The sequence below is a fragment of the Numenius arquata genome, chromosome 12 (assembly GCF_964106895.1).
Source record: "Numenius arquata chromosome 12, bNumArq3.hap1.1, whole genome shotgun sequence".
NCBI classification, from domain to species: domain Eukaryota; kingdom Metazoa; phylum Chordata; class Aves; order Charadriiformes; family Scolopacidae; genus Numenius; species Numenius arquata.
The window spans coordinates 23,811,192-23,824,440 of record NC_133587.1 but is presented as its reverse complement, the minus strand read 5'-3'; the positions used below and the strand labels follow the sequence as shown (position 1 = coordinate 23,824,440).

The 13,249-nt window shown below is 42.3% G+C and overlaps 1 protein-coding gene across 3 annotated transcripts in view; it reads right to left on the bottom strand.

Moving 5' to 3' along the window:
- CACNB2 (calcium voltage-gated channel auxiliary subunit beta 2) overlaps positions 1-13,249 on the bottom strand; it is a 268,026-nt gene that overhangs the window by 115,547 nt on the left and 139,230 nt on the right. The window contains exon 1 of one of the 3 annotated variants that reach the window (XM_074157223.1): positions 5,453-5,826. The exons of the other annotated variants lie outside the window; for them this stretch is intronic. Within the exon in view, the coding sequence (XP_074013324.1) occupies positions 5,453-5,485 (33 nt within the window). The 5' untranslated portion in view covers positions 5,486-5,826. Of the gene's footprint in view, positions 1-5,452; positions 5,827-13,249 lie in introns of those variants that run through there. 3 annotated transcript variants of the gene reach the window in all.

Sequence of the window (13,249 nt, the reverse complement as noted above, 5' to 3'; positions counted from 1 at the left end):
CTCCTCTCTACTGTTTCCCCATCCTAAACTGAAACTCCTTCAGGAGCTGTTCTGCTCTCCCAGCCTTCCCTTGGGGGAATCCCAAAATCCATATGCAATGCTTAAAACACAGCTGAGAGGTCTCTGAGCTAGTCATGGGGAATGATGCCATACAGCATGACCCTAATTTTTCCAATTTAGGAAAGAAAAACTGTATTGCTTCTACACTTTGGCTGCTGCAGAGAGTCCATGGGCAAAGGCTTGCCAAGGGTGACTGTTTCACAAACCCACATTTGTCTATCAGATAGAGCTCTTCTCACTAAACACCCTGTTTTAGGCATGAATAACTCCATTCCTCGTACACGTGTACATTTGCAGTTGAAAATTAATCAAGCACTAGCATTTCTTATGTGCAAAGCAGGTATTTTTAAAGCACTTTATCAGCTTAAAAAAGATAAACCTTTTTCGTTACCAAAAGAGAACCAAGTATCACCTAAAATTTAAAGGCAAAGACTCAAAATGTCAAGTGATTTGTCCAAGGATGGACTCCTGACTCTGAAGAAAAGCTCAGAGGCTCAATTTAATTTTCCTACCTTTCAAGTCTGTACTTCAAGTTACACTCACCTGTGCCACACAACTTACTCATCTGAACACGGCATTAGATGTTGCTGCCTTAGGTGGAACTAAGGTGAATAAGTAAAAGTCATTCCAAAATCTCGGTGTTCAAATTTTAGTGTTCTGCCACAGGGAATTTGCAGAACTCCGTTTGCAAGCAAAAACTTGCAATTCAAGTGAGTAGGTTCCCAACGAAGCAATCCTGATATTATGATTTTTAGGCACGTTCCTGTGTTAATCCACAGTATGATAAAACATACTGTTGCTAAACAGTTACACGCACATTTCTCCAACCTTAAGAAACACCCTTATCATCTTTTCTCCCTTTGCTCCATTTATGAAATAAGGTTAGTAGCGATGACTCAGAATAAACACTGAAGACACACCAATGTGCTCTCCCCACCGATTTCTAGGATTTCAACAGCATGTTTCTAAAATAGGTGGGGTTTTCCCTTCTCACAGCGGGATTAGCCCTATCAGCGGTACGCCTGCAGCAAACGGAATCAGGGTCTGACTGAGTCATGAATAGCACTCAAACAGTAATCCTTCTCAAACCTGAATGTCATTTGGCTGCTTCAAGATCTTCCACTCCTTCAGAAATTTAGCAGACAGATTTTCATGCTTTTTAGAAGATAATGCTACCCTGCAGGAGCCCTAAGTGTAACTGGCATCTGTCAACATCGTACTTAATATTCCGTAAGAAGTGCTCCATCCTGCAAGAGGACATGGGCAAACTCCCAGGAAGTGAAGATTTAATTTAAATAGACAACTTCAAAACTTTTGCCTGGAGAACACAAGTGTCAAATGCTGGGTTTCCAAGGCAATCAAAATGTTTGCTCTAGACACCACAACAAAATCACTGGAATTACAAAGAGGTTTTTCATTCTTTGTAAGGGATACTTTCAAAAAGACAAACCTATGAAGAGCAGAAGAGGCAAATTTTGAATTTCTTAAGAAAGTTAAACCCAACTACTTAACTGCAAAAGTTTGAAAGTTGCATACAACAGAGAGAATAAAATTCAGTGATTTTTCCTTAAATGACCAATTACCAAGAAAACTCCTCCCTGCCTCTGAATTACTCTGCTATAAAATAGCTTTCCAACAATGAGGTTGTTGTCAAAAGAAATCCTCATTAAACCTACACTTACATCACAATGTGTGATCATCCTACCTCCACAGAGCCCAAAGTTTCTCCGCTGAAAGACTGCCGGGAGGGAGGAGAGATGAAACGCCGAGGTGTCCTGCGCCCCATTAGAGATGGGTTGGTGCTGTCAGCCCCGGCCTGCACACCTACACCCAGGGCCCCCTGGAAAGGCAGTGGTGGGACATGGCTGGAGATGCCCACCTGAGGGAGCAAGAGCAGAGGCTCTGCAGCTATGGGAAATGTTCTGCTGGGCCAAGCGTAGCCTCGGGGCCCAGGAGAGCCAGCCAAGCCTCCCAAACATGAAAGCACTACCCTAGATTTCTCTCATCCCTTGTGCAGCAACTTAAAAGGCTGATGGGAGTAAGATTTAGATGCTTTTGCTTTGGGAGGTTGAAGCAGAGCACCATTCACCAGGTAGCCCTGAAAAGGAGCTCCATTTTTGATGAACGATACCAGTTCTGTTTTGTTACCAGCGGTTTATTTTGCAAACAAACAGGGAAATCCCTGCACAAACACGTTATAGCCACAAATGAGATTGCTTGGCCTATAGGTTTTATAGTTTCCTGTATTTATGAAATTAAAATTGTTTCATGTACTCAAAAACCTCTACATTTCCATGTATATGGCATAAAAAAAATGCATCAAAAGATCACAAAAGATACCATATGTTTATTTCACCAGTTCTTAAGAGGTTAATAAGCATCTGCCAAAAGTGCTAAAATGCAATGTCAAAGACACTCAATATTTTATTTATGCAAAATCTCATTCAAACAGGGGAGGACCACACTACATGGTTTTACTAATGATTTCAAAAATATAGCATTTGCCACAATGTCATGAAATACATGAGACTCCAGCATGGTCTTCTGATAACTGATCCTGAGCAATATTATCTTTGTTTAGCTAGGCTTTGTGGGAGATGATATAAAAAAATTATTATCAGTGCTGTCAGGTATCTGGACTTATTATGCACTGAGAGTAAGCTAATAATCCAAGCTTTTTTATACACATGAACAAAAAGGAATCACAAGAGGACCCCACATGCAAAAGCTGGTTGTAGCAGCCTGTGGAGTATCACTGTTAAATTTAACTGTCTTAGAATATCACTTCAGATGCTCACATTTCTGCAAATGTGTGCGCGTGCTCATGTGGATGTATATGTGTGCATATGAGATGCACACAATGACCACAGAAAGTTCTATGTCTCTATTACTCTATTTAAGGGTTGGCTTTCTAAAGAGGGTTTTATTTAATTCCTCTAAGAGATGCTTCATTTTATCAATAATCTTCCTCAATAACGTTCTAAAATAAAAACTTAATTTTATATGTGTAGTTAGAATGCCCCAAACTAATTTAAAATTGTTTGAAATTAATAGTGAACTTAAAATTAAATCCTGAGATTCTTCACTGTCACTCTTTTCACTCACTTTGTCCTTCAGTGACTCACAAGTAATTGTTTGTGTGGGAAGATAAAACAAATGCCTTTTCCACAGTGCAGAGCATATGGCTTCATGGACTACAGAGCTGTACAAACAGAACTTTTACATTGATTCTAGCTTTTACTGAACAATAAAACTGTTCTTCAAGCTTTATGTAGGCCATCTATTCTATTTTACTTATCACTGAGTAAAGCAAACATCTTGGTAAGTCTGGCTGCCAAAATAATACCAAAAAAAGTGCATCCATATTTTCCCCTGGGCTCTTGCTTTAAAGAAAAATTAAGAAGAAAAAGCCCAAATGACATTTTGGGCTCAATGAAACATTTTGTTTGAACAGATCATTACCCTTCAGTTTCAGGGATGTCTAGAGATATCAAAGAGAAAAAAAAAAAAAAAAACCGAAAAAAAGAAAAAAAGTAAAATTAAATAAAACCCAACCCACACAATTAATGATAGACTTCTTACCTTTTTCTATTGATGCTACTTTGCTTAACTGTGCAGTAGAAAAGGGACTGGAACGAGATGCCCCACCTGCCTGGGAAAGGTGTCTTAAACTATTTTCTATGACATATAATACTTCAATACTTTTTAGTTGAAACAGCATCAGGAAAAGAGCTTGAGAAGTATGTTGGAGTCCAGAACCCTAACCACCACTCTTCAGTCATCTAGGTTGTTTTCAAGGTACTTTAAAATTTCAGACCCAAAGCTTCACTCGCTGTACAAACCACTAAGTAACTACACGGGGTACGATGGAGCGTAGAGACTGGGACAAAAATCTATTATGAGAGATTTGCAACCCTTTACAAATAGGTACAAAGATGTAAGGGAGTAAAAGAAAAGAAATCAGTCCATTAAAAGCTTTAAAGTTGGAAACTTTCTTTTAGTTGTCAATTTTTACAAGTAATCAATCCACAGCATAAACAGAGTAACGCCGTGCTGTTTGCTGCTTTGGAGAAACTGAGTTCTTCTCGGTTGCCGTGCTCGGTTTGTGAAAGTTTGTGCGAGTGGCGCACACAAATGAGTTCAATGTGCAGACAGCTGCGTTTAAATCATTTTCCTCAACGACTTCTTCTACGTTTTCTGCATCTCAAAAACATAGCTGGTTGGAATTAAAAAAAAAAAAAAAAGAAAAAAAAAAAAACCACCACGAGGAAAAAATCCAAAATAACTAAATTAATTCCTTGAAATGTGTTGTAGAACCCAGACTGCCATAAAAGGCGCTTTCGTACTTCAAAGAGCAATAATCAAAACAAAACATTTGCAGTTGCCAGTTATATGTAAAGAATGTGCCACTTTTTAACATGTGAATTTTATTTTTATGTCCTATAGTAGAGTTCATCAAAATTTTTGGGTCTCTTTATTTTTGCTCAAAGGTCCTCAGGTCTTGACTGGGTCAGGAGTGGTGTGTGGGTGGAAGAATTCATCCATTTTGCTTACAAGGCAGCACACGAGCCTCGGGCTGCAAAATGGCAAACTTTTATGTCAGCTACCAATGCCACGCTCTTATTCGTAGTTTTCTTCTTGTCTTCTCTTACATCATGGACTTATTTCAGATGTTGTTTTATACAAATACTGAAGTAAAGGGTGTCAGATCTTAATGTGGGTGGGTTTGGGGTTTTTTTTTAAGCTAGCTCTTTTGATGGACATTACATTACATTACACTGACATGTTTTGAACCCTACAAAAGAAATCGTTTGGCAACCTCTCAGCAAGCACACAATTAAGGGCAGTTCTGTAAACTACTTGTAGTCTACCTACATCACAAAGTATGAGACAAATTCCAAATTATTTGGAAGCACAGTTTTGCATAATCCAAAGTCTGAATTGCCTCAAAATAGAATCATAGAATCATAGAATGGTTAGAGTTGGAAGGGACCTTAAAGATCATCGAGTTCCAACCCCCCTGCCCTGGGCAGGGACACATAAATAATATGGGACACAAAAATAATCAGTACGTGAATATTTTCAGTATCACCACAATGCAATAAACATGACAAGGAGAGCAAATTCAATTTTATCTAGCAAATAGTAACCCACTACTTGAAGAACTTGCAGAAAAAAGCCATTTTTTTAAAAGCAATCAAATAAACATACTGATACAAATCAGTATTTTTAAATACTGACCAAAAAATCAGTATTTTTAAAAGCTATCAAATGCTGAAGTTCAACTACAGAAAGCACAGCACTGACAGGAATTCAAAGCTGCTCAGTGAGAGAGGAAACATCAAAAGTAAATAATATTTAAAAAAAAAAAAATCCTTAGTTTACATCTTACCACTTCGTAATCCTCACTGCCGAAAAGGTACATAGCTGCACCTTCAGGGCCTGACAACTAGACGTCCAGAGCGCCCAAAACGCCTAGGGTAAGATCTTCAACTACATCTTCAACTTCTGTGGTTCGGCCGGGCGGGCTCTGCAGCGGCGACGCGCTCCCGGGCTCCTTTCCCACGCCCGGACTGCTCTTTAAGTACCGCGCTCAGGCACGGAAACACAACCAAGGGGCCGGCAAACCGGGCGGCAGAGGAACCTGCCCAGGCGGAGAGGAGCGGCGGCGGCAGCGCTGCGGAGGCGGCGGGCGGCCGGGGCGCGGCGGCGGGGGAGCCGGGCTGTCAGCCCCCAGCGGGGCCGGGCGCTCATTCAGGCTCCGGCTCCTCGTCACGGGCTGCTGGCGCTGCCCCGATTGGCTGCGGAGGAAAAGCAGGGTCGGGAAAAAAATAAAGCGCCTGGGAACCCGAGGAACCGGTGGGTTTTGGGATGGGAGGGTTCGGGAAGGGAGCGTTCACCGCCGAGAGGCAGCGGGGGCAGAACGCTGCGGCCCCGGCTGAAGCTCTCGGTGTGAGCGAGCACAAGAGTTCACTTAATAATACCAGTGCTAATTAACAGCTTTGTCGGAGACAGGGACAGCGCGATAGAGTGCACCCTCAGCAAGTTTGCCGACGACACCAAGCTCGGTGGCACGGTCGACGTGCCGGAGGGAAGGGATGCCATCCAGAGGGACCTGGACAGGCTTGAGAGGTGAGCCCGTGTGAACCTCATGAAGTTCAACCAAGCCAAATACAGGGTCCTGCACCTGGGACATGGCAATCCTAGGCACAAATACAGGTTGGGTGGAGAACGGACTGAGAGCCGCCCTGAGGAGAAGGACTTGGGAGTGTTGGTGGATGAGAAGCTCAACATGAGCCGGCAATGTGCACTGGCAGCCCAGAAAGCCAACCACATCCTGGGCTGCATCAAAAGAAGCGTGGCCAGCAGGTCGAGGGAGGTGATTCTACCCCTCTACTCTGCGCTCGTGAAACCCCACCTGGAGTACCGTGTCCAGCTCTGGAGTCCTCAGCACGGGAAGGACATGGACCTGTTGGAACGAGTCCAGCAGAGAGCCACGAAGATGGTCAGAGGGCTGGAGCACCTCCCCTATGAAGACAGGCTGAGAGAGCTGGGGTTGTTCAGCCTGGAGAAGACTCCAGGGAGACCTTATAGCAGCCTTCCAATATCTGAAGGGAGCCTACAGGAGAGCCGGAGAGGGACTCTTTGTCAGGAAGTGTAGTGACAGGACAAGGGGTAATGGTTTTAAATTGGAAGAGGGGAGATTTAGATTAGATATTAGGAGGAAATTCTTTCCTGTGAGGGTGGTGAAGCACTGGAACAGGTTGCCCAGGGAAGTTGTGGATGCCCCATCCCTGGAGGGGTTCAAGGCCAGGCTGGATGGGGCTTTGAGCAACCTGGTCTAGTGGGAGGTGTCCCTGCCCATGGCAGGGGCGTTGGAACTCGATGATCTTTAAGGTCCCTTCCAACTCTAACCATTCTATGCATTCTATGATTCTAACTTGGAGGAGCTCAGAAAGAGGCAGTTCACAACTTGGATTACCCGAGCTCATCTAAACTTATCCCTCGCTCCTCTTGATAGTTCTGCAGAAATGCATGGAGTTATCTCACTATCTACCCCTATTAAAAAAAAAAAAACAAACCACAAAACAAAAAACCAAAAACCACAAACCCAAAAAACCAAAATATCAGTCCAGGATACTCTTCAGTTGCTACGCTTCACTTACTTACTTCCTCGCTTCCTTCTGCTGATTAATCCCAGACCGCTCCACTAGCGAAACACAGTGCAACTTTATCTCTATAACATGATGGCACTTAGGTAACGGGAAAAGTTATACCCGCTCCCTCCACACCACGGGAAGCGGATCCAGCGTATGATACCACACCGTGACAGAAGGACCTGAGGCCCTGCCTCACTCCTGGCCAACTTCCAGTCCAGGTAGGGCAGGCAAGAAAGGGTAAAAACAGCCATAAGAGCAGGATAAAACCCTAAGGAGTAGTAGACTTGGGAGACTCATTCACCAACAGCATTCCCAATCTAAAATTAAAATGAGGCTTTAAAAATAAATTTCATTAAAGATGGTTTAGGAATACAGCATAAAGTAAGCCAGACATACAGAAATATTGCCCTCTGGGAAAGGCTGTCCTTTGCAACTGGGGAAGAGGCCACCAGCTGGCACCCAGTAACACAACCCCGATCAAAACAGCTTTAAAACAGCACTGGGAAACCCATCCTCTCTCTGCTCAGCCCCCTAAATTCCTTATAGTTCATATTGCTGATATCACTACACCCCATAATCAGAACTATACATAAGATCTAGTAAAAATTATGGAATAAGTAATGTCCAAAGGAGGAAATGTGTGGGTGTATGCTTGCCCATTTTTACCTGTAATCACGTTAATATAACATACACAACATAGCACAACAAGATCCCATGAACACACATAGCATTGAAAAGCAGTCTGTGCTACTCCCTTCTGTTCTACGCAGGGAAGAGAACAAGAGCTCTTTCCTAACAAAAGCACCAAATGAAGCTGTTCAAACACATTGCCAACATCCTTGCCCTTCCTCCCCCAACCCTCCCACCCCCCGCTTATTTTAAATAGATCTTGACTGGACTACCTCAGGTTCTTTGAGGGAGTTTGTAGGATATTCTTCTCTCAGTCTGCCTTCTCTGTCAAAACAGACCTTTAGTCCTCTGTTGCCTGTATGTGATGTGACTCATGACTGGATTTTCTTAAGCTCCATGCACTCACAAGCAGAGTTAAAACCAAGCTATATGCTCTTGGAAAGAGCAAATTAGAAATCAGAAGGCATTAATTTTACTTCCAACCATATGTTTATAAAGGAGCAGTAGTTTAATCTGTCAGCCAAACTGGTCACTTCACATTATATCAATTGCAAATTAGGCGTCAAACAACTCGTATCATAATACTGTGTTCCCAGAAAAGTAAACAAAACATGCACCATTCCTGCATGGACATAAATAACAGACATAAGACGCTTCTAGTGGAATGTAATAATCAGTTGTCCAAGTTGGTTGCCACTATTGATGGTGAACGAGTGTGGTTACATACACTTATTAGTTCTAATGTAATTGCCTAAGCATTACTGCACAGCTTTTTTAGCATGAAACCAACCTGTGAATACTAGGCAATGCCAGTGTCATCATCCATTACTTCACGTGTCTGACACAGCTCTTATAAGCAACCAAAATTTGGGTGCTGTAACTTGATTGCTCCCTTCTTAGATATGGCTCTCCCAGCTAAATTTGGAAAAAAAATAAAAATCAGCAGGAATGTCAAAACTTCTCTTACCATCAAGAATAAGGAAAACACATTGCTTTCCATGTATTAAAAATTACGGTGGTTGTTTTTTTTTAAAATAGTTTCATCAGCTCCTGTAGTTTGGGCATGAATATGAAATCGGGGAGAATTGCAGTTCACATACACTCAACAGAGACTTAGGGCATTATTCAGACTGTCACCGTAAGTGACTTACATGTCACAAGTAATTCTCACTACAGACAGTACAAGCCGCCAGAGTCTGGCAGCTTGGATGGTAAATAAGCTGAATTGCTCATTGCTCCCTTGAATTGAAACATCATGACAGGTACCCAAGCCCATCTCAGGGATCCACAAAGCAAAGCAGTATACAGTTTTTATGGTTCAAGAGTTAAAGTCTGCAAAAATGCCACCTCTTTGAGGGCGTTTGAACTTAGCACAGCGCTTCTGGATGACCTGTGCTCCACTGCCAGCTATGTGACAGCAGTGGGTCTCCTCTGTGCTTCCTTCCCCCAGTGGCTCAGCGTGGCATGGGACTGGCCAGCACTGGGCGGACAGTGCTTTGCTGGTGCTGACCCTTGCAGCGAGGCAGCACAGATGAGAATCTTATAGATCGAATGAGCATAGAAGAGAGAGCACAGAATGGAAATGGGAGAGAGAGAGAGAGAGAGAGAAGTAGGTTGGAAAAAGAATTTGGCAGCGATGGGACTGGAGAGGTGGTGGGAAGGGGAAGGGCAGGAAACCAGAGTGCAGAAGGCAGCAGGAAGCAGTGTAACCATGTGACCTACAGGGAGGAGATGCTATAAACAGATGAGAAGACACAAATTAAGAGTAGGCAAGAAAAACATTCATAGTAGGCGACAAACACAATAGGATTTGAAAAGACCTGCACAGGGACCACTGGTTACCTGACTAGCCTAAAGCTAGGAGGGGAATGGTGAAGCGGAGCAGAGATGCTGTGATGGGATGCCTGGGCAGAACCAGCTGATTAAGCAAATAGGGGCTACTGAAGAACCTGCAGGGTGGAGACTTCAGCAAGAGATGTAGTTTAGGACTGCAATGAAACTGGGATAAAGGCAGAAGGTGTCAAAGTCACAGCAATGGCTCTATAAAAAAAGGTGGAAACAAAGCTAAGGGGGAAATTGCTCCTCTTCTCCACTGGTACTTTCCAGCAGGACGTGGGCTTGAAGATGTATGACAGAGACCTACGCAGGTACACAAAGCCAACCGGATGAACACCGGGCCTTAAGAACCAGCATTCAGACTAAAGAAGAGCAAAGTACCTGGAGGCTCAACTGTGAGAGTCAAGACTACAGTCTGAAATGATGCATAAATCACAAGAATAAAATAAATCATTTCTTTAGCTTTCTATTGTACACAACTACTTTCAGAGTAGCCCTTGCTCATCTGTAGAATCCAGGGCAGCAATAGCAATATTAAGCATCTGTTAACAGAGGCAATAGGTACAAATGCAGGTCTGTCAATACGTGTGGATTTTGTTTGCTCTGATTGTTTCTGTAAATTTTGTTCCTTTTATAAAAATCTACAAATGGGTGTAATACCTGATGGGAGGGAGTGAAGAAGACAGAGACAGACTCTTCTCAGTGGTTCCCAGTGAAAGGGCAAGAAGCAATGAGCACGGATTGAAATATAGAAAATTCCATTTAAACATAAGGAACTACATATGTTTTGGTTTGGTTTTTTTTTTTTTTTCCTGTGAGGGTGACTGAGCACTGTCACAGGTTGCCCAGGGAAGTTGTGGAGTGTCTGTCCTTTGAGATATTCAAAAGCTGCCTGAACACAGTCCTGGGCAACTGGGTCTGGGTAGACCTACTCCAAGCAGGTGGTTGGACTATATGACCTCTAGAGGTGCCTTCCTACCTCAACGCCTCTGTGAAACCATAGCAAATTCATTTGAAAAAATACCTGATTCATGTTGATATTTTAGTGATTCTATCTCTCTGTTTTAATTTTCAAAGACTAAGCATAACAACTTTTCAAATTGTCTAGGAGGATGGCATTTGACTCTGGTATTTAAACTCTGACCCATATCTTTTAAGCACAGCTATGAATTGTCTACACTATAAATAACTGTATATCATACTACTTCAACCTAGTGCCTTTGGGAAAACAAACAGAAAAAACTGCTGACATGGTTGTCAAGGTTAATAGACTAAACAGACCTTCCTTGATAAACAAGCATCTTTCAGCTTGCATCCAACAGTAACAACTATTTTTTCTTCAGGAACTCAAATGCAAAGCAATCAACTCTCTCTTACCGAATTCAGATTCAAATTCAAATCACAGGGAAGAATGTCAACAGCTTGTAAATGACTTTTGCATAACTTGCAACAAGGATTGCCTCTTGTAAACGGGGGCTTATCAGTCTTAAGGGAGCTCCGGCAATACTCCTATCTTCATTCTTCATTTACCTGTGGCAAAAAACACTGAAGAACTTGTCCCCTTTCACATATGGGACCAAAGAGCAAGAGCTATTTTACTTTAATCACCTACCACCGAAACTATCCTATCCCAAACCAGCACTAAATAATTGCTTAACAGTGTTACTAAAATGGGAAAATTATGATTAGCAAGTCATTTTTCATATTTTTTTTCTATGCATTTTAGCTCTCCCATTAATTTTCTCCCATGGTGGTCAGGATAACTGTGGGCACCACACTGCCAGGACCATAAACTGTGGCTTGTTTACACCTCCAGGAGAGTTATTGCCCTGAAAGAGCTACAGGAAGGATCTGAAGCCCAGGCCTTCTTGTTCCTTTGAACATCAGGACATTCTGAAGGATGGGCCTTTTCCAGTTCTTCTCGTTGCCATTGCTGCTCTCTGAGTGCAGTATGGTGGGGTAAGCGCAGAGTTTCGTCAGTTAAGAACAACCGGGGAATAAGACTCTGTGTTCTAAGAAACATCCAAGTGTTTTATGAAAATGATAGGACTGCCTCAGCAAGGGAGACTGAAAACAAATTAACCCAGAAGAGTGAGCAGCTTGACCCCAGCACCACGCTGCTCCCATACTTTCATTCCAAGTCATTCATTCAGTTTCAGTTTCCCAGACTCCTGCTAAACACCCCCATCTTTATGTTGGGAGACAGGAAAGAGGGGGATGGAGGGGCCAGGACACAATTTGGACCTCATCCTTCTTCTTCTGAATGACACCTTCCTTTCTTTTTTAAAGCACCCCCACCCCAAAAACAGCCCTTGGGTCAAGTTAAAAGGGGTTTTGTTTGTTTGTTTGTGTTTCCTTTTGGTATCTGCAGAAGTGTTCGGCAGCATCCCAGGACATGGTGCAGATTCCGAACCATCAAGATGCTCTGCGTTCATCTCCAGCAGACTTTGTATTTCTTTTCTGAATGTATTGGCTTTACATCTAGGCATAAAATCAAAGTCCAATTTCTTACAGAAAATTCATGCACTATGTAGGATGTTTGTAATTCTCCTTTACACATGGTGTACATCTGAAAGAGGGTTGATGAATAGAATTTTTTTCTATGAGATTTCATTTAGGTATATAATAAACCAATGTCAACCAATTCAAGATGCACTAATGAAACAATTCCTTAAGATTAATGTCACATCTTAAATCTCAAAAACAAGCTTAAAATGAATGTATAATAAAATAAAATCTGAAAGTATGCCCGTGGAACTACTGGAATTCTATTTAAATTTTATTTTTAAACACTAAAGCTGCTTATCATTTGCAGATTGTTATTGGTTATTATGGTTACCGTTCTCTAACACAATCCAATCTGCCTGCAGTTTTCTATTTCAGGATACAGCAGTGATAACAGTAACAGCAGACTAAACTTCTCAACTTGCAAACACACATACGTTAGGGGCACATGCTATCTCCTCCTGCACTGAAAGATAACGTGAGTACGTTCTCACAGTGTCACAGAAATAACAAGCTCCCCTTCTTCTTGCAGTCAGACGTTAAACCATTTAACCCAACTCACAGTGAGAGTCAGAAACACAGTAAAAGTTTGAAACCGTTTGAATTACGTATCCATAGCTCAAATACCTGTTGTATTACGGATCCTCTGCATCACTCGGATGTTGGACAGGTGCTATAAATACTGGAAAGTTGGAAGATCTGCCTACAAGTGATTGTTCCCATGCGGGGGCAAGATTTTTTTTATTTTTTAAATCACAGAATCACAGAATATTTTTGGTTGGATGGGACCTTTGAGATCATGGAGTCCAACCAACAAAAAAACCAACAAACAAACAAACAAAAAAACCCCACCAAAACAAAAAAAAAAAAAACAAAAAAATCCCAGAACACCAAACACCAAAACCAAAACAAACCAAACGCCCACAACCACACACCACACCCACCCACAAACAGACACAACCCAACAATCTCGGGCACTAGAGCATGCCCTGAAGTGCCACATCTACACGTTTCTTAAATACCTCCAGGGGATGGCGACTCCACCACCTCCCTGGGCA